The 21,555-nt window shown below is 37.1% G+C and overlaps 1 protein-coding gene across 5 annotated transcripts in view; it reads left to right on the forward strand.

Moving 5' to 3' along the window:
- COL4A5 (collagen type IV alpha 5 chain) overlaps window positions 1-21,555 on the forward strand; it is a 373,394-nt gene that overhangs the window by 154,394 nt on the left and 197,445 nt on the right. For all 5 annotated transcript variants that reach the window (XM_074323261.1, XM_074323263.1, XM_074323262.1 and 2 more), the window contains 10 exons: window positions 166-192; window positions 2,179-2,259; window positions 14,412-14,474; window positions 16,336-16,371; window positions 16,460-16,501; window positions 16,661-16,753; window positions 17,953-18,006; window positions 18,101-18,157; window positions 18,424-18,468; window positions 20,091-20,144. In XM_074323261.1, coding sequence (XP_074179362.1) covers window positions 166-192; window positions 2,179-2,259; window positions 14,412-14,474; window positions 16,336-16,371; window positions 16,460-16,501; window positions 16,661-16,753; window positions 17,953-18,006; window positions 18,101-18,157; window positions 18,424-18,468; window positions 20,091-20,144 — 552 coding nt within the window. The remainder of the gene's footprint in view (window positions 1-165; window positions 193-2,178; window positions 2,260-14,411; window positions 14,475-16,335; window positions 16,372-16,459; window positions 16,502-16,660; window positions 16,754-17,952; window positions 18,007-18,100; window positions 18,158-18,423; window positions 18,469-20,090; window positions 20,145-21,555) is intronic.

The following is a 21,555-nucleotide window of genomic DNA, read 5'->3' on the forward strand; positions in this document are numbered from 1 at the left end:
CTATGTATCCTAGGATGCATTGTACTCAGAATAACCCTATAGTAGTCTATTCAATTTAGACTGTATTTGGAAAGCATTGCATCCTTTTACTTGTGTGTGTATGTATATGTATATGTGTGTGTGTATATATATATATATATAAATATCTTTTATTTTTAATAATAGGGACCTCCTGGGATTCCAGGTATGAAGGTAAGCATCTCATTCTGCGAAGGTAAACATTTTGAATAAAATATTTGGAAACCCTGAAACTTTAATCAGATAATGTCTCTGACTTCTGTCTTAAAATGGATGCTTCTAGAAGTTGTGCAGGTGCACACTTAAGAAGCTCTCCTTAAGTAGTTTCCTTTGTTCCTGTGGCTTTAAGTACCTCCTACATGTTGATATACTTGCAAATGTGTATATCAGATTTTAATTTATTATCTGATACTTTCAGTTCTCATTACATTTTGATACAGTTGACCACATACTCACTCCAGAAATACTTTTTCGCTGTATTCTGTGACACTACCCTTCCCTGATTTTTCTTCTGCATCTCTGGTCATACTACAGTCTTCTATGCAAGTTCATTCTATTCTATCCACCAGGTATTAAGACTCAGTCCTGACTCTTTCTTCTCTTCTATGCCTAGCAACACTATGAATGCTCATAGTATTGATAACTATTTAGTTACTGAATACCTACATTTATATCTCTAAAACAGACTTTTCTTCTCACCTAGATGCCTCTTTAACATCTCCACTCAAATATCTCCCAGACACTCAAATTAATATGTTCAAAGTTAACCCAGACCCCAAAATAAACCTGTTCCTCCCTCTGGAATCCCTGTCTCAAAATTTGTATCACCGTATATTATGTACACTATTACATGAGCCAAAAGCCTGAGAGTTAGTGTTGACATTTTCTACAACTTCACAGACCTCCTCATTTCATTCTATCACTAAATACTGTTAATTTTGCCAATAATAAATTCATCCACTTGTCTCCATTTCCACTGCCACCTCCCTAACCATATCTCATCTGGACTATTTTAATAGCTCCTTAATGAGTCTCCCCCCCTTTTTTTTGCTATACCCCCTGACCTCCAGCCTGATTGAGTCTCCACAAAACAGCCAACAGTGATCTTTTAAAAATGTAAATACACCTGAAATCTATGTAACTTTACTAACAATTGTCACCCCAGTAAACTTTAATTTTTTTAAATATAAATCAATAATTTTATCTTCCTTCTAATAAACCTTCAAAGGCTTCCCACTGCATCTAAGGTAGAGTCCACATTCTTTTCCATGACCTGTAAGACCTGCATGTTCTGGTCCCTACCTACATTTCCAGCTTTATCTTTTAAACCACTTTTCCCTTGGCTCACTGATCACACCACTCTGCATTCAGTTATTTGAATGTGCCACACACTTCCCTCTTTGGGTCCTTTGTACATGCTGTTTACATTACTTAACACTCTTTCCCCATCTTCACCTGGCTGACTCCTTTTTATCCTTTAGATCTCAGCCTGAATGTTACCTTCGCAGATTGCCCTTCTGTGACTACTCACACTATATTAATTTCCTCCACTATTTATTTTTAATTGAAATATATTTGACATATAACATTGTGTGAACTTAAGATATACAACATGTTAATTCGTTGCTTTTATACATTATAATAAAATTCCTATTATAACAATAATTAGCACCTCTGTCACATCACATAATTATCATTTCTTTTTAGTCCTCCACTATTTCTTTATCATGTACCATGTTGGGTTTTTTACAGCACTTAACAGAGCATTTTGTCATCTTATTTGTTTACATGTTATGGTCTACATTTCCCCAGTATATTGTTAGGGCCATGAAAACAGTCGCCTTGTTTGTCTTCTTCACCACTGAGTTCCTGTAGTCTAACACAATTCTTGCACAATATTAATATTTAATAAATGTTTTTTTAATGAATTAGTAACTGAAAGTACCACAGGCTCTTAGTAAATCGACTATACATCAGTGTACTCTGGCCACTTCCTCATTTCCCTTTAAAAGGTAAATTTATTCATGTTAATTATTGAGTTCGCCTAATCTTCCAGGACATTAATGTGACAAATTGAATTTTCAGATCATTTTTTGTGTTCTTTCCAGTTTTCTTGTGTCATAACTGTTACTTATAACTTCCATTGATGGTTTCTTTCAGGGAGAACCAGGCAGTATAATTATGTCATCACTGCCAGGACCAAAGGGTAATGCAGGATATCCAGGTCCTCCTGGAATACAAGTAAGCATCCACTGATTTTCCTCTTTGCTATGTTGAGTTAATCAGATTGCAACATCAATTTTTTTCTCCTCAGCCTTTAGTACTTGTAGTCTCTGTTTTACTTATAGAAATTAACTGAAGTTTGACAGACATTGCATGTACCTTGTACCTAAAGGTAAAAGCAGTCTGCACCAGCGAGAATTTTAAGGAGCACTGCTGTGTTCTTCTGCTTTTCTACCTAGTTTCCATGGAAATATTAGTTTGGGGTTTGGCAGCAGAAATGGGCTTCCATATTCTTGTGCTGTGTGGATCAGTAGGATAGTAGGAGTAGTCCTGATAATTGTAAATGGTCTGATTAAAAATGAAAACTCGGCAAAAAATGGCAGCGTGAGATGAGCCTCTGTAAAGCTCCCCTGGAATTTACAACGAATCAAACAATAACTCCACAAAGGACTCCCTGCACAGCAGACAGCCAAGACAAAGAGGCCCACTACCGAAATGACCTACAGGTGGGAGATTCGCACGAGCTGGGAGGAGGGAAGGGAGAAGCATGGAGACGGAGCCGCGCGGGCGCAGGACGCAGACCTAGCTCAGTGCTCCGAGCTCGAGCTCGCTGCTTCCTGGAACTACCGCAGCTGCGGGACAGGGAAGAACTCGGACAGCTAGGGCTCCGCTTATGGCCCACAGGGCTGAGGGGGCAGCATATAACACGGCTGAACCCAACGCTCATGGCAGACACCTCGGAGAAAAGACTGAGGGAAGAAGGCTGAAAACGGTGGTTTAAGCCCTCACTACCGAGCAGAGAACGGAAGCCTTAGGCACTGAGATTACCCGCCCCCTCCCTACCCTCCCAGAGCTCACCCTGCACCCACCTGCCCGGTGCTAGAAGCGGAACAGTAGCAGTGTCTGATCAAAAAAACAGAATATTGGCTGTTCTGAGAACTGTGGACCCAGGACACAAATTCTCAGCCCAACTAGTTCCGTCATAGGGGAGGGAGCTGTGGAAGCAGGACCGGCTGTGGTGGTGGTCGCTGCCATTTCTCTGGGCCACCTCTCACAACTCACCCCGCTCCTGGTCCCACCTATCTGGGCGGATCCCTGCAGGAATAAACAGAACTGCTGAAACATACGGGCTCTGAATCTGGAGCTGGAAGAGCTTTGGAGCATCAAAACCTCTCAGCATACCCACCAGGACACTGCGCACTGTGACCTAGACGAACTATTAACAGAGGAGAATCCCGTCACCCAGGGAATCCCCCCATTGTGTGAGAAGCTGGAATAGTGCAGAGAAAACATAGCACTACCATGTGGGGGAAGAAAAATAAGCTGCAGTCGGAGAAAAAATACAACATTCTACCAACAAGTACTGGAAAACAAAAGAAAGACCGCTTCCTATCAACCTGTTGCAGAAGCCACTCCTGTAGATGTCTAGGAAGAGAAATAGTAAACCAGTAATCGCCATGAATAACCAAGGCAACAAGATAGCTCAGAAAGAAAGTGAAAATCTCCAGAAAAGGCACTTAAAGATACAGAAATATGTGACTTAAATGACAGAGAATTCAAGATTGCAGTTCTGAAAAAACTCAACGAGATACAAGTAAACACAGATAGGCAGTTAAATGAACTCAGAAACTCAATTAAAGAACAGCATGAGCATTTTACGAAAGAGATTGAAATTTTAAAAAAGAACCAAATAGAATTTCTGGAGATTAAGAACTCAATAGAAGAAATTAAGAATGAAATAACCAGCTTAGGTAGTAGAGTTGACCAGATGGAGGAAAGAATCAGTGACATCGAAGATAGAAACCTGGAAATGACACAGATGGAAGAAGAAAGAGACTTGAGACTTAAAAGAAATGAAAGAACTCTACAAGAACTTTCTGACTCCATCAGAAAGAGCAATATAAGAATAATGGGCATACCAGAAGGAGAAGAAAGAGAGAAGGGAACAGAGAATATATTCAAACAAATTGTCGATGAGAACTTCCCAAACTTGTGGACAGAACTGGACCCTCGAATCCAAGAAGCAAATAGAACACCTAGTTACCTCAATCCCAACAGGCCTTCTCCAAGGCACATTGTATTGAAGCTGTCTAAAATCAACGACAAAGAAAGAATCCTCAAGGCAGCCAGGGAAAAGAAGACGGTAACTTACAAAGGAAAGCCCATTAGATTATCATCAGATTTTTCAGCAGAAACTCTACAAGCCAGGAGGGGGAGTGGAACCAAATATTCAAACTATTGAAAGAGAGAAATCATGAGCCAAGAATAATATATCCAGCAAAGATATCCTTTAGATATGAAGGAGGAATAAAGATCTTTCCAGACATACAGAGGCTAGGGAATTTTCTAATACACGACCTGCACTACAAGAAATACTAAAGGAGGCTATTCGACCACCATGAACAGGGACAATTTGTGGCAACCAAAACTCAAAAGGGGAGAGTAAAGGCCTGAACCGGAATATGGGAATGGAGAAAGTAAGCATGCTGAAGAAAATGGAATACTCTAAATATCAAACTTTCTTTTACATAAACTTAAGGGTAACCATTCAAAAAAATCCAGAACTGAAATATATACTGCAATAAAAGAAGAAACAGAGGGAAACATCATAGAATACCACCACACAGAAATAATAGACAACAACAAAAAGGCAAAGAAACAATGGAGACACAGCCTTACCAGAAAACTAAAGATAGAATGACAGGAAATCCTCACATATCAATAATCACCCTAAATGTAAATGGACTGAACTCACCAATAAAAAGGCACAGAGTAGCAGATTGGATCAAAAAACTAAACCCAACCATATGCTGTCTCCAAGAGACACATCTCAGCTACAAGGACAAGCATAGACTCAAAGTGAAAGGGTGGAAATTGACACTCCAAGCAAATGGTACCCAGAGAAAATCAGGTGTAGCCATATTGATATCACATGAAACAGACTTCAAGGTGAAAAAGATAACAAGAGACAAAGATGGACATTTCATAATGTGAAGGGAACTGTACAACAAGAAGACATAACAGTCATCAATATTTATGCCCCCAATCAGGGAGCACCAAAATACACCAAGCAACTACTAACAGAACTAAAGGGAGAAATTGACCAAAACACAATTATACTAGGGGACTTAAATACATCATTGACAGCTATGGATAGATCATCCAAACAGAAAATAAATAACGAAATAGTAGCCCTAAATGACACATTAGATGAAATGGACATAATTGACATTTATAGAGCACTTCATCCTAAAACATCAGACTATACATTCTTTTCTAGTGTACATGGAACATTCTCAAGGATAGACCATATATTGGGACATAAAATCAGTCTCAACAAATTTAAGAAGATTGAAATCATACCAAGCATATTCTCTGATCACAAGGCTTTGAAATTGGATATCAACTGCAAAAAGAAAGCAGGAAAAAACACAAATACATGGAGATTAAACAACATACTTTTAAAGAAGGACTGGGTCAAAGAAGAAATTAGAGGAGAGATCAAAAGATACATAGAAACAAATGACAATGAAAATACATCCTACCAAAATTTTTGGGATGCAGCGAAAGCAGTTTTAAGAGGGAAATTTATCTCATTACAGGCCTATCTCAAGAAACAAGAAAACTCCCAAATAAATAACCTCATGTTACACCTTAAAGAACTAGAAAAAGAAGAACAAGTAAAACCCAAGGTCAGCAGAAGAAAGGAAATAACAAAAATTAGAGCAGAACTAAATGAAATAGAGAACAAAAAGACAATAGAAAAAATTAATGTGACAAAGAGCTGGTTCTTTGAAAAGATTAACAAAATTGACAAACCCTTGGCTAGACTCACTAAGATAAAAAGAGAGAAGGCTTTAATTAACAAAATCAGAAATAAAAAAGGGAAAAGTTATCACAGACACCACAGAAATACAAAGGATCTTCCAAGAATAATACAAAGGACTGTATTCCATCAAATTCAATAACCTAGAAGAAATGGACAAGTTTTAATTAACATATAGCCTTGCTAGGCTGAACCATGAAGAACTGGAAAATCTAAACAGACCGATCACCGGTAACAAAATTGAATCAGTCATCCAAACCCTTCCCAAAAGCAAAAGTCCGGGACCAGGTGGCTTCACTAGTGAATTCTACCAAACCTTCAAAGAGGATCTAATACCAATTCTGCTCAAACTCTTCCAAAAAGGAAAGAAGAGACAGTACTCCCTAACTCATTTTATGAGGCCAACATTACCCTGATACCAAAACCTGGTAAGGACAGCACAAAAAAAGAAAACTACAGACCAATATCTCTGATGAATACCGATGCAAAAATCCTAAATAAAATTCTAGCAAATCGAATACAACAATGCATTAAAAAGATTATTCATCACGACCAAGTGGGGTTCATCCCCGGGGCACAAGGATGGTTCAACATCCACAAATCCATCAATGTGATACATCACATAAACAAAATAAAGGACAAAAATCATATGATTATATCAATTGATGCAGAAAAAGCATTTGACAAGATACAACATCCATTTATGATGGAAACACTTAATAAAATGGGTATAGAAGGAAAATACCTTAACATAATAAAGGCCATATATGACAAGCCCTCTGCTAATCTCATAATTAATGGAGAAAAACTGAAGCCCTTTGCTCTACGTTCAGGAACACGACAGGGCTGTCCCCTATCACCTCTGCTTTTCAACATAGTGTTTTAAGTCCTTGCCAGAGCAATCAGGCAAGAGAAAGAAATAAAAGGCATCCAAATTGGGAATGAAGAAGTTAAATTATCACTCTTTGCAGATGACATGATGCTATATATAGAAAACCCTAAAGACTCCACCAAAAAGCTATTAGAAACAATCAACGAATACAGTAAAGTTGCTGGCTACAAAATCAACGTACAAAAGTCCATTGCTTTCCTATACACTAACAATGAAATCTCAGAAAAAGAAATACAAAAAACAATTCCTTTTGCAGTTGCAGCAAAAAGAATAAAATACCTAGGAATAAACTTAACCAACGATGTGAAAGTCCTATATGCTGAAAACTGTAAGATATTTTTGAAAGAAATGAAGAAGACACAAAGAAATGGAAAGATATTCTGTGCTCATGGATTGGAAGAATCAACATAATTGAAATGTCCATATTACTCAAAGCAATATAGAGATTTAATGCAATCCCCATCAAAATGCCACTGGCATATTTTAAAGAAATAGAACAAAAAACCATCAGATTTGTTTGGAACCACAAAAGACCACGAATAGCCAAAGCAATCTTAAGAAAAGAGAACAATAATGGACGTATCTCACTTCCTGACTTTGGCTTGTACCACGGGGCTACAATAATGAAAACAGCATGGTATTGGCAGAAAAACAGACACATAGACCAATGGAATAGAATTGAGAACCCAGAAATAAAACCACATAAATATGGACAGATAATTTTTGACAAAGAAGCTAAAAACATACAATGGAGGAAAGACAGCCTCTTCAATAAATGGTGCTGGGAGAATTGGATAGCCACGTGCAAAAGAATGAAACTGGACTGCTATTTGTCACCATGTACCAAAGTTAATTCAAAATGGATCAAAGACTTAAGCATAAGACCTGACACAATAAACTGCATAGAAGAAAACATAGGTACTAAACTTATGGACCTTGGGTTCAAAGAGCATTTTATGAACTTGACTCCAAAGGCAATGGAAGTAAAAGCTAAAATAAACGAATGGGACTATATGAAACTTAAAAGCTTCTGCACAGCAAAAGAAACCATTGACAAAATAAAGAGGCCACCAACTGAATGGGAGAAGATTTTTGCAAACAGTGCCTCCGATAAGGGCTAGTATCCAGAATATACAAGGAACTCATGCAACTCAACAACAAAAAACAAACAACCCAATTGAAAAATGGGCAGAGGACTTGAAGAGACATTTCTCCAAAGAGGACATACAAATGGCAAATAGACATATGAAAAATGCTCAACATCACTAATCATCAGAGAAATGCAAATCAAAACCACAATGAGATATCACCTCACCCCAGTCAGAATGGCTATCATCAACAAGACAAATAGTAACAAGTGTTGGAGAGGCTGTGGAGAAAAAGGTACTTTCATAGTATGTTGGTGGGAATGCAGGCTGGTGCAGCTGCTATGGAAGGCAGTGTGGAGATTCCTCAAAAATTACTAATAGAATTGCCATATGACCCAGGAATTCCTCTCCTGGGTATCTACCCAAAAAATCTGAAAACATTTACACATAAAGACACGTGTGCTCCAATGTGCATTGCAGCTTTGTTTACGGTGGCCAAGACATGGAAACAACCAAAATGTCCTTCGATAGATGAATGGATAAAGAAGTTGTGGTATATATACACAATGGAATACTATTCGCAGTAAGAAAAGATGGTATCGGAATATTTGTGACAACATGGATGGATCTTGAGAGTGTAATGCTGAGAGAATAAGTCACAGAGAAAAAGCAGAGAACCATGTGATTTCACTGATATGTGGTATATAAACCAAAAACAACAAAAGAAGAAGACAAGCAAATGAGAAACAGAAACTCATAGACACAGACAATAGTTTAGTGGTTACCAGAGGTTAATGGGTGTGGGGGGTGGGCGATGAGGTTAAGGGGGATCTAATATATGGTGATGGAAGTTGAACTGAGTCTGAGTGGTGAACACACAATGGGATTTATAGATGATGTAATACAGAATTGTACACCTGAAATCTATGTAATTTTACTAACAATCGTCACCCCAAGAAATTAAAAAAAAAAGAAGTGAACGTGAAATAAAGACAGTTATATTAAAAAAAAAGAAAACTCTAGATCTCTCATTTCAGATTTTAGAAGATGTCATTTGTAACACTATCAATTATGCCTAATATATGAACATGTTTTGAAGGCTGAAGGAATAAAATTTCTACATGGTGAACATCAACTATAATCTTAAAAAAAGTTATGTTAGATTTCAGATAACATGCATGCATAGAAACAGCAATAACTACCGTGTATTTGTAGATTAGGAAATTAATTTCTTGAGGTTTATATTTTGTAAAGATTGATCCCTTTGCCAAAAATAAAAATCATTACTTTCTAAATTTCAACACTAAGAGGTGTGACAATTAAGGTCATGAACTTGTTTCATCAATGTTGCTAATATTTTTTGATATCAGAGCGATTATTCATTATGAATTTGTACCAACTGGACAAACAGTTAACCAAGTTTACTATTTGGAAGTGCTGGAAAGGCTGCATGAAAAAGTTAGACGAAAACAACCTGAACTTTTCACCAACAATTCATGGCTCTTGCATCACGACAACGCACCAGCTCACGTGGCACTGTCTGTGAGGGAGTTTTTAGCCAGTAAACAAATAACTGTGTTGGAACACCCTCCGTACTCACTTGATCTGGCCCCCAATGACTTCTTTCTTTACCCAAAGATAAAGGAAATATTGAAAGGAAGACATTTTGATGACATTCAGGACATCTAGGGTAATATGATGAGAGCTCTGATGGCCATTCCAGAAAGAGTTCCAAAATTGCTTTGAAGGGTGGACTAAGTGCTGGCATCAATGCATAGCTTCCCAAGGGGAGTATTTCGAAGGTGACCATAGTGATATTCAGCAGTGAGGTATGTAGCACTTTTTCTCAGATGAGTTTGAAAACTTAATTGTCAGACCTCATACAGCATCAGGGACCTTTTGAAACTACCTTCTCATTTCATACTTGACATCACCCATCCATTTGCTCTTTAAGTACTCTCAGTCTTGCCCTTTATCTTTTATAACTTTTTATTATGTAACATTTGAAAATACAGCAGAATACATGCAAAACATATGTATTTTGTGAAGTATAACTACTAACTGAAAACCTGTGAATCCAATGCAGCATGTAAGGTCTAGAACATTACAAATAATTTTGAATCAACCTGTGGTTTCTGCCTTCTCCCAAAATAGTTGTAACTGTCATCCTGAGTTTTCTATTGCTTCTTTTTCTTAATAATGTTTTATTTTTCAATTACAGTTGATGTACAATATTATATTAGTTTCTGCTGTACAACATAGTGATTAGACCCTTATATAACTTATGAAGTAATCACCCAAATAAATCCAGTACCCATCTGACACCATACATAGTTATTACAATATTATCAACTATTTCCTTATGCTATAACTTTACAGCCCCATGACTATTTTGTAACTACCAGTTTGTACTTCTCAGTCCTTTCCCCTTTTTCACCCAGCCCCCCAACACCCATCCTCCCAACACCCCTCCCAGCTGGCAGCCATCGAAATGTTCTGTGTATCTGTAAGTTTGTTCCTGTTTTTGTTTGTTTGTTTGTTTTTCTTTATATTCCACATATAAGTGAGATCATATAGCATTTGTCTTTCTATGTCTGACTTAACTCTACTCAGCACAATGGCCTCTAGGTCTATCCATGTTGTTGCAGATGGCAAGATTTCAGTTTCAGTCTTTCTTGTAGCTGAGTAATATTCCATTGTATATATGTACCACTTCTTCTTTATCCATTCATCTATTGATGAACACAGGGTGCTTCCATATTTTGGCTATTGTAAATAATGCTGCAATGAGCATATGTCTTTTAGAATTACTATTTTGGATTTCTTCAGATAAATTCTCCAAAGTGGAATTACTGGGTACTTCTTTGTCTCTTGTAAATCTATTTTGTCTGGTGTAAGTATTGCTATCCTAGGTTTGTTTGTTTTTTTCCATTTCCATTTGCATGAAATGTCTTTTTCCATCCCTTTACTTTCAGTCTGTGTGTATCTTTTGATCTGAAGTGATTCTCTTATAGGCAGCATATGTAAGGGCATTGTTTTCTTTTCCATTCATCCACCCTGTAATTTGATTGAAGCATTTAATCCACTTACATTTAAAGTAATTGTTGACAGATATGTAGTTATTGTCATTTTATTATTTATATTTTTGATCTTCTTCTTCCTCTTCTCCTTCTCCTCTTCCTCCTCCTCCTCCTCCTCCTTCCCCTTCTTCCTCTTCTTCTTCTAGAAGTTCCTTTAACATTTCTTGTAATACTGGTTTGATGGTGATGAACTCCTTTAGCCTTGTCTTATCTGGGAAGCTCATTATCTGTCCTTGGATTCTAAATCATAGGTTTTCTGGTTAATGTTAGTTGTAGGACCTTTTTTTTTTATCACTTTGCATATTACCTGTTTATCCCTTCTTGCCTGCAAAGTTTCTGTTGAGAAATCAGCTGACAGTCTTATGAGAGCTTCCTTGTAGGTAACTAACTGCTTTTCTCTTGCTGCTTCTCAGATTCTCTCTTTGTCTTTAACCTTTGGCATTTTAGTTATGATGTGTCTTGGTGTGGGCCTGTTTGGGTTCATCTTTCTGGGGATTCTCTGTGCTTTCAGGGCTTATATGTCTGTTTCCTTTGCCAGGTTAGGAAAGTTTTCTGTCATTATTTCTTCAAATAGGTTCTCAATTTCTTGCTTTTTCTCTTCTCTTTCTGGTATCCCTGTGATATGAATGTTGTTACACTTGATGTTGTCCCAGAGGCCCCTTAAACTATCCTCATTTAATTTTTTTTTCTTTTTGCTGTTTTGATTGGGTATTTTCTGCTACCTTGTCTTCCAAATCATCTATTCGGTCCTCTGCTTCATCTAATCTACTGTTGATGCTTTCCAATATATATTTTATTTCAGTTATTGTACTCTTCATTTCTAACTAGTTCTTTATGTTTTCTATCTCCATTTTTATGTTTCCTATCTCTTTGTTGAAGTTCTCACTGAGATCATTGAGCATCCTTATAACCAGTTTTTTTAATGCTGTGTCTGGTAAATTGCTTGTCTCCACTTTGTTTAGTTCTTTTCTGGAGCTTTGTTCTGTTCTTTTATTTGGTAGATGTTTCTTTGTCTCCTCATTTTGGCTGCCTCCCTGTGTTTGTTTCTACATATTAGGTGGAGCTGCTATGTCTCCTGGTCTTGGTAGAGTGGCCTTATGTGATAGGTGTCCTGTGGGGCCCAGTGGCGCAGTCTCCCTGGTCACCTGAGCCAGGTGCTCCAGGTATGTCCCTTATGTGGATAGTGTGTGCACTCCTATTGTAGTTGAGCCTTGATTGGTGTTGGCATGTCAGCGGGAGGGATTGGCCCTCGGGTTCATTAGTTGGTTGTACGGACCATGACTAGAATGGAGGAGTTACTGTGCAGGAGCTGACCCTACGGAGCAGGATTCACTTTAGCGGGGCTCTGGTCTGCCTTTTGGGTGTGTCATTTGTGGAGGTGTTTGGGTGGTACTCTGCTGTGATCTGAAGCTTTCAGGTAGGTGTGTTGGTTCTGGAACCTCTTTGGAGGGGTTCTGTTGTCGGCCTAGGTCAGCCGCTGCCTGTGTTCTGCCCAGAGCCACTTAGTATGAGCTACAAAAGTGGTCTGCAGATGTTTGCAACTTGTGCTGTGCTTTGAGGTGCCTGGGAGAGGCTAAGCTGTGAACTGAGGCTGGCTGACACTACTGCCATGCTTGGGGCTACTTAGCAAGAGGTACGGGGCATACCCAGGCTAGGTACTGCTTGTTTGGGATTGTGAACCTTTCAAGGTTTTTTAGGAAAGTCTGTAGTATGACCTAAGACAGGCCATTTGCATGGAAAAGCTACTGGAAGTGGCTAGGGTGGGCTCACATGTTGGGTGTGGTGAGGTCTCAGGGAATCACCAGGGCAGGGCAAATGGTGTCAGCCGAAGTAGTGGAGACTCAGATATGGCGCTTGCCTGCATGTGCATGCAGGGTAGTGGGAGGGCTCAACAAAGGGACAATGGCTTCTGCAAGCAGTTCTGTGTGTAAGAAAGCTGCCCCTCCAGCCCTCATCCTGAGGCCAGACAATTCAGTTCCTCCCCTATGTCCCTGGTACCTTTCAAGCTGCTGCCCCAGTGCTGTAGCTCAGTGCAAGTGAGTTCATCAGTAAGTACGTCTGTGTGCCAGCCCTTTAAAAGCAACTCCTGGGACTCCAGAAGCCCTTTGTCTCACTCAGGCACAATCTCTGCTGGTTTTCACAGCCAGAAGTTATGAGGACTTCTCTTCCAGGCACTGGAAATTTTGGCTTGGGATTCTGGTGTGGGGCTGGGGACCCTCGTTCCTCACGGGGCACCTCTCTAGCCAAGATATCCCTCCAGATTTTTAACCAACAGAAGTGAGTGTGGGTCCAGTCTGTTCTGCTGCTCCACCCCTCCTACCAGTCTCAATGTGGCTTCATCCTTAATTGTAGTACTTCTGTTCAGTTAGAATCAGATGATTCTCAATGATGGTAGTTCTGTAGTTTAGCTGTAATTTCAAGGTGGTCCTGGGAAGAGGTGAGCCCATTTTCCTATTCTGCCATCCTGTCATTGTTTCCTAAAAGTACTTTTATTACATATGCATATATCTTTAAACAATAGAATAGTTAGTTTTGCTTTTAAAATAATATCTGCATGTGGTTTTCTGCAAATTTTTCTATTTGATATGTTAAGATTCATCCATAGTATTGTATGTGGCTGTAGTTGATTCAGTTTTACTTCCATATAACATTTCATTATGTGAACATACTACAATTTGCTTCTCCAATCTCCGGTTATTGAATATGTGGGTTGTTTTTGGGATTTTTTTTTTTATTGCAAAACAACCTGGGATTTAACCAAGATATAGATTGCTAGATCTCAGGGCAATCAAATTTTCAACTTTTTAAGATGCCAAATTGTGTTCCACAACAGTTGCATTATTCCGTTATCTTTTGTCCCAGTTATTCTCACTCCCTTTATTGTCTTTAATCTTATTTGTTTTTAATTTAAAATTAGAAAAACCACCTTGAAACTAGTCTTTCCCTTCCCAGTTCTAGTATAAAAGCCACACTTAAATGCCCATCTTTAACACTTTATTTTTAAAACTTCCTTATGGTGTTTGTCCTGCCTTTGTTATTTACCACTATAAAACATAAATTTTATAATAGATGCATGTATTCTACATAGTTGAATTTCTTTATAGTTATTTAGTCCATTTATTCTTATACATTTTAAATTTCTGGTTATAATACTGCAGAATTGTAGAACAGAATTCTGGCAACACTGAAGCTTAAATTTCATCCATTTAGTTCTTTGCGTAATACAGTGAAAGTTTTTTGTTGTTGTTTTTTCCTCACCCTTTTCTTTACTTCCTTTATAACAGGGCCCAGCTGGTCCCACTGGTATACCAGGGCCAACTGGTCCTCCAGGACCACCAGGCTTGATGGTAAGCTTGCTTCTGTAATTTCATTTATCCCTCTTTTCTTTTGATTTTTTTTTCACGAATATAAATAGTATATACATTGCGTAAAAGTATAATGCATTTTCATTGTTCATAATGTGTAATCTTATTTACAGGGGATTTTACAATGTTATCATGAACAGTATATGCTAAGTAATAACTCAGTTGTATAGATAGAAAAAATTAGGCTCAAAAAAGGAAAGATTTAAAATAAAATATTTTGTTTGTTAGCTATTTATTTAATGGGGGAATATTGAGAGACAGTGTGCCCCTCTGGGGCCCATCAGCTCCAAGTCATTGTCCTTCAATCTAGCTGTGGAGGGCAAAGCTCCCCTCCAAGTCCAGTTGCTGTTTTCAATCTTTAGTTGCAGGGGTTGCAGCCCACCATCCCATGTGGAAATTGAACCAGCAACCTTGTTGAGAGCTTGCACTCTAACCATCTGAGCTGTCCAGCTGCCCCTGTTTGTTACCTCTTGATGTGTCAGTGTTGAAGTCAATTCCTGGCAATCTCATGAAGTCTTGTAAGGCAGTTCTCTAGTTACTTGATGAAAGATTTCAGTTTCTTCTAACTGAAATTTTTTGTTTAGTTTAAGAGGAACAAAAACAGGTATTCACACAAAAAGTATGGTCTCTCATTTCTTAGGGGCCTGTGACAAAATAGTAGGATTGGTGAGGATACTGAGTCACTTTGTAATGGAATAAAAATTTGTGTATCCCAGGAAAGAAGCGGAAACTTATAAAGACCCTGAATGTGCAACCACTCTCTTACTTCACTACTTTTATGGTCACCCATATTTTTTACTCTGTTAAGTTCTAAGTATGTTTATCCCTGAAGTACTCAGATTTAATTCAAGTCATGTTTCGGACTTAGAGCTTTGTTGTTGCCCTCTTAAAAGAAAACAGAAATTGTACTTCAGTCAAAGTAATTTCTCATGTGCCACTCTATCTCTCATCTACCGTATGTTTAAGTGAAAAATTTTCATTATAACTTTATAGAGTGTACATTTCTGCTTGTGACAATCAGTCCTCTATTGAATGAAGGAAACATTTGGTAAATACTAGAATAATATATCAGAAAAGATTGCAATTTCTGCTTTCCTGGAAATCTTTAGGAAAGGATTAGAAAACCCTTTTGTTTAGTTTGTTTCACTTGTAGACGTTCTGCAAAACATGAGACTCTGGACCATGTCACTTTTTTCTAACTCTGTTGTTACAGTATTGGTATACCCTCGGTGTATTGTTACACCTTGAATTTCCTTAACTCTATGGCCACATAACTAATTCATTCTGCACTTCTGAATTTCCTTTCAATTAACCCTGTTGGACAGGTAAAGCAAAGACTTAGAAATGCCACCATAAATAGGTCCTGTGAGATCAAGAGGTGATCCACTTGGGCAGACAAATGCCTATTTTACTTTTAACAGATTGAAACATCCTCACATATACATAGTCAGATCACATAAAAAAATTAAACGCATGCTTTTTAGAATTAGAGAATTAACTGCCTTATGTTACCTAAATTAACCTATAATTCTGAATGAGAAAGTTTATGTTAGTTGAGATTAACTTTTGTATTGAATTTTGGCACTGGTGCTACTCCTGTGCCTCTATCCATCCTTGCATTTCTTCCCCTACCCACTCTATCCTGTTATGAGAAGTCTCCATGTTCATCTAGTTTGTTTAAATGATTTTAAATGTGTGTCTCTGACTAAAAATCAATGAGAAAAATAAAACAGGAAACATTATTTTGAAGGACTTTTCAGTACTCACTTTTTATGAAACCGTATAATTTTAATAAACTTATTAATATAATACTTGTTTCCTTTTCTGTGTCTTCTGTTCTTAGGGCCCTCCTGGTCCACCAGGGAATCCAGGACCAAAGGTATTTACTTTTTCTTTATATTCTTTATTCGGTGTGGATTCTTTTTGTTATTGTCAATGAGATTTTAAACTGAACCCTCTCTCTTCAGGGGAATATGGGCTTAAATTTCCAGGGACCCAAGGGTGAAAAGGTGAGTAAAGAAAAAAGATGATTACTCGACCTCATGTCTTCTCCATTTATAGTCATTTGAACTTGTCTTTTTGCTTCTTGTAACTGACTTTCCTTACATGTTATGTTGTTTTCTGTGTAAATTATGAAATATCACTTTCTTACTTTATCTTGCAAACAGGGTGATCAAGGTCTTCAGGGCCCTCCTGGGCCACCTGGGCAGATCAGTGAACAGAAAAGGCCAATTGATGTAGAGTTTCAGAAAGGAGATCAGGTGAGAATGTAGAGAGGAAATCAATGGACATCTTGCTATGAAAGTGGCATTCCATTGAAATGCATCATAAGCTGGAATATGGTTACATGTGAAGGTATTTTTAAAATAACAAAGATTTCAGATAATCAATTGTTTAAAGATCTTTAAATTTTACCATTAAAATGTACAATTACATTTTCGTATATTTACAAAGTAGTAAAACCATCAGTACAATTTAATGTCAGTGCCTTCTCATCACCCCCCTCCAAAATTCCATTCCTATTAGTTGTCACACTCCATTTCTCTCCAAACTCTCCAGCCATAGGCAACCACTAATCTACTTTTTGTCTCTGTAGATTTGCTTATTCTGGACATTTGAAATCACACAATATGTGGTATTCTGCACCTGGATTTTTTTACTTAGTATGTTTTCAAATTCATCCGTGTTGTAGCATGTATCAGTACTTCATTCCTTTTTATGGCTGAATACTGTTCCTTTGTGTGTATATGACATATTTTGTTTATCAATTTATCAGTTGATGGACATTTAGATCATTTCCATGTTTGGCTATTATGAATAATGCATTCACATATAAAATTAGGTCAGGTAAGGTCAATTATCATTGTCTTAGATGACTATGTACTCCACATTTCACTGATATGCAAGGAGAAAGATGGTGTCACTCTGTAATCCCTTGCTGTGTTTAGAAATAGCTATCTGATACATTGTTTCTACTAGAGTAGATGAGGGGATCAAAAATATCTTTCATAGTATAGTGGCACACCCATTAAAAGAGTGCATGCATTGTTGTTTTACTTAAATGCTAATAAAAAAGTTAAAAATAAAGGACAACTGGTATTGAAACGTTACCATTAATATGGATTGTGCCATTTAATTCTCTGCCAAAATGTATGTGTCTTATACAGCCCCCAAATCTCCTAGTTTAAAAACTTTTGCTTTTCATAAAATATTTTATAATAATAAAATCATTAATACACTCTTTTTAAATGTTAGCTTGTTATTTACATTGAAACTTGGCTTATACTTACACTAGAAATTAACAGATGTGAGCAAAGATTTTACCTAGCAGACTTCAACTTTGAATAAAAAACATTTGGTTATCTTTGGTTATACTACTTGAGTCTATAGTTCTTCTTATTAAAAGCATTCCTAGCTAGCTGTAGTATTAAAAGTATTGGTATTTCTTCTCCCCTACTAGGGACTTCCTGGTGACCCGGGGCCTCCTGGACCTCCAGGAATGCGTGGTCCTCCAGTGAGTACCTAAAATTCTTTAGCATCATTTAATGTAAGTTGATGTTGATACATAGTACTCCATGAACCTACTAAAATTACTTTTGTGTGTACAGGGTCTTCCAGGTGGTGTGAAAGGTGAGAAAGGGGAGCAAGGAGAGCCTGGCAAAAGAGTAAGTGTTATGACTACTAATACTCTTTGCAAAAATTTTTATGTGTGTTTGGGTGTGTGGGTGTGTGTCTGTAATTCTTTCCCCTTTAATCCTACTTTCATTGCCTCAAAATGTCACAATTGAATAAAGTATTTTTTTATTTGTTATAATATTGAAGTCTAAAAAGTCTACTTAATATAGGCAAAGGCAGGGATAAAGGTTATTATATTCTTTAACCTCATACTTCCTAAATAACAATTTTATATTCTTGCATTTGAATCCTATAGGGTAAACCAGGTAAAGATGGAGAGAATGGCCAACCAGGAATTCCGGTGAGTAAAGTCCATTCACCACCAAAAAAAAAAAAAAAAGAAAAAAAAAAGAAAAAGAAAAAGGCAAAATTGAGAAGCAGGATAGCAAAGACGCTTGGATTTGGAACTAGTTGAAATGAATGGAAATTACCCTTTCTTTCACTTTTGAATATGAATTTGAAATTCCTGTTTTTTAAGTAAGATTTTTAAGTCCGATTTATCGTGGTATAATTTGTGTACAGTAAAATCAACCATTATAGGTGTACAGTTCTGTGTGTTTTGACACATGTATACAGTTGTGTAACCAACTCCATAATCAAAAACAGTTCCATCACCTTCAAAATTTCCTTCATACTCTTTTTTTGTAGTCATCCCCTCCCCACCTACCCAAAGCATCTGGCAACAATTTATCTGTTTTCTATCCTACAATATTGCCTATTCCAGATTATCATATAAATGGAGTCATATTGTATATAGCTTTTTGAGTCAGGATTATTTTACATAGCATAATATATTGTACTGCATATCAGTAGTTCATTCATTTTTGTTGCTGAGTAGTATTTTATCGTATGGGTGTACCAAGGTTTGTTTTATCCATTTACCCATTGAAGGATATTTTGGTTGTTTCTGGTTTGGGCCATTATGAATAAAATTGGTAAAAACATTCACTTGCAATTTTGTACAAACATAAGGTTTTTTCAGTAAAAGTTTTGACATATAATTCTAATTACTACCAAAAAAGAGGAAAAATATAAACGTGAGTCCAGGAATATTATTTCAAGCAGCCTCAATGTTGAAGAGTATCCACAGTAGATATTAGAAGAGGTTTTCAAAGACAGATAGAAACTTTGACATTTGGAGAGCATTTCGAAGGTAAAGGAGTATTTTTAACAAGACTAGAAGTTGGAAGTAATAAAAATCACATATGTTGGTTTACAGGTAATTTTGCCAAATAGGCGTTCCTCAGCTTATAAACTAGATTCACAAATGGCTTAAACATATGAAATGGTATAAGAGGAAGTAAATTCAGGGCATCAGTTCCTGGCTTTTTTGGAACAATTGGTCTTTATTTCATGATTTAGGCAGCCATGATGTTCAACAATTTGCCTTTGATTGTTTTTTACAGATATCCCTAGGGAAAGGTTGTTCTCTGGACTGGGAGAACTCAAGTCAGGTTAAACAAAGATAGTCTTGCTAGTGGGGTCTTTTGGGGGAACACCAGACAAGTGAAATAATGACACTTCTCTGGGAATGGGGCTTTGAAGAAGCTCCAAACCAGTTCTTTCCCTTCCAGTTGCTGCCAGGATCCTGTTTTTAACCTAGATTGTGTGTTGTTGGTTTTCAAGGCTACTGCGGAGCTGAAGAGGGGTGATGGGCATAGAGCAAGTTAAAATGCCACAATTCATTTCACAAAGCTTTGTGTTCAATTCTCAAAGCTTTGTGTTCTTACCAAGATTCAGCCATTATTTTTCAATAAGTGCTTCCTGGATTACTGCAAATCTTTGTTTAATTTCTAGAGTTCTGGAAAGGTTGACTCTGGCCATTTTTACCAGTGTTCTTATTGCTTTTATGGAGGAGAGAATTTGGGAAGGTCTTTACTCCACCATATTTGCTGATGTCACTCTGTCCTCTATGTTTTAAAGGGTTTGCCTGGTGATCCTGGTTACCCTGGTGAACCAGGAAGGGTTGGAGAAAAGGTAAGAATTTTAATACTTTGAAATGGCTGGTTTTATTCTAGTTAACATAATCCTTTTCTCTCCTGAGGTTGAGTTATAAATGAAAAGTTTCTAAATAACTAGCTTTTATATTCAAATCATACTTTCTTTAGCCATCTTTTGGTGTTGCCCCTTTTTCTTTTATACCATTTCCTCTGAATTTTCACTCATTGTCCTAAGTCACAGTCCATGTAGTAGAAGTACATGAAGAATTGTTTAATTTCAGCATTTCCATTGTGAAAAGTTGGTGCCTTTACTTTGAACATATATCGACAAAGCTTCTGTTCTTCAGAAAGAGGAGTTAGCACTGTTTTAGTGAGGTCCTCCTACTAAAAAGGCTTATAGCTGTGAATTCAGAATGTGTTTACTAAACATTTCCATTCTCTATGCAATTACTGTCTAGAAGTCTATGGCTAATTTATTGTAGGTTTTTTAGTTGTTTTTTGTTTGTTTGTTTGTTTGTTTGTTTGTTTGTTTTATTTGGCTATGCAATCTGACTGAAGTCATTTATTCAGTTGCCTGTTTTAAAAGTGCTTTTGAAAGAGTGTATGAAGCACACGATTCCCCTATTTATAGCAGATCACAAAATAACTAGTTTTCCATTCTTTCTGGTCTCTGACTGCTTTGTATGAAAACCAAAACTGAAAAGCTTTGTTTTGCAGGCAAGGAGGGAAAGGTGTTACAAACTTGAATGGACCCAGAAGGCACATATTTTAATGGTGGTTTATCTGTAAACTAGATCTAAGTTATCTCTTGGCTTAAGAGGCACAGCGTGAATAAAGGAAGATATAAAAACCCAGAGAATAAGATTGTTTTTCAAGTATTTAGTAAAGTTATAGGACAGAGTAACTCCTTGAACTAAAAGGAGATTATAAATAGATGAAATGTTTCTATGAACAAGTCTAGAATGAGAATAGAGGTGTGAGAGACATCTATCCTTGGGTCTTGGCCAGTAGAGTAACAGTTGAATACTATGTTCTTCATGCTGTTGTAGCTACTGGTTAAGGGTAATAGTGCTGTCTGAATTTTTTTCTATTAGATTCTAACAGCAAACCCACAAAAGCAATTAGGACTTATTAGCTATTCCTGTTGATAGTTAAGTCCATCAGCTCTAATATATCTGTCAGTAATGGAAATGGGACTAAATTTATGCCCTTGACAAGTTTTATGAAAAGGAACATGACTAAATATAAAGAAATGTAATGATTTTAACTGCTTCTGTTTTTATTCAGCATCTTCTTTATAAAATATTTATAGTTTCCTAGAAAATAGGAATCTTAAAAATCAATGGATGTTGCAGCTAGAAATACCTTAGAATCCTGGTCTATGTATAAGACAGAGAAGATAATTTAATTGGTAAAGATCATATAGCTAGTAAATCTGAGAAAACATC

The sequence above is a fragment of the Rhinolophus sinicus genome, chromosome X, assembly GCF_036562045.2.
Source record: "Rhinolophus sinicus isolate RSC01 chromosome X, ASM3656204v1, whole genome shotgun sequence".
NCBI classification, from domain to species: Eukaryota; Metazoa; Chordata; class Mammalia; order Chiroptera; family Rhinolophidae; genus Rhinolophus; species Rhinolophus sinicus.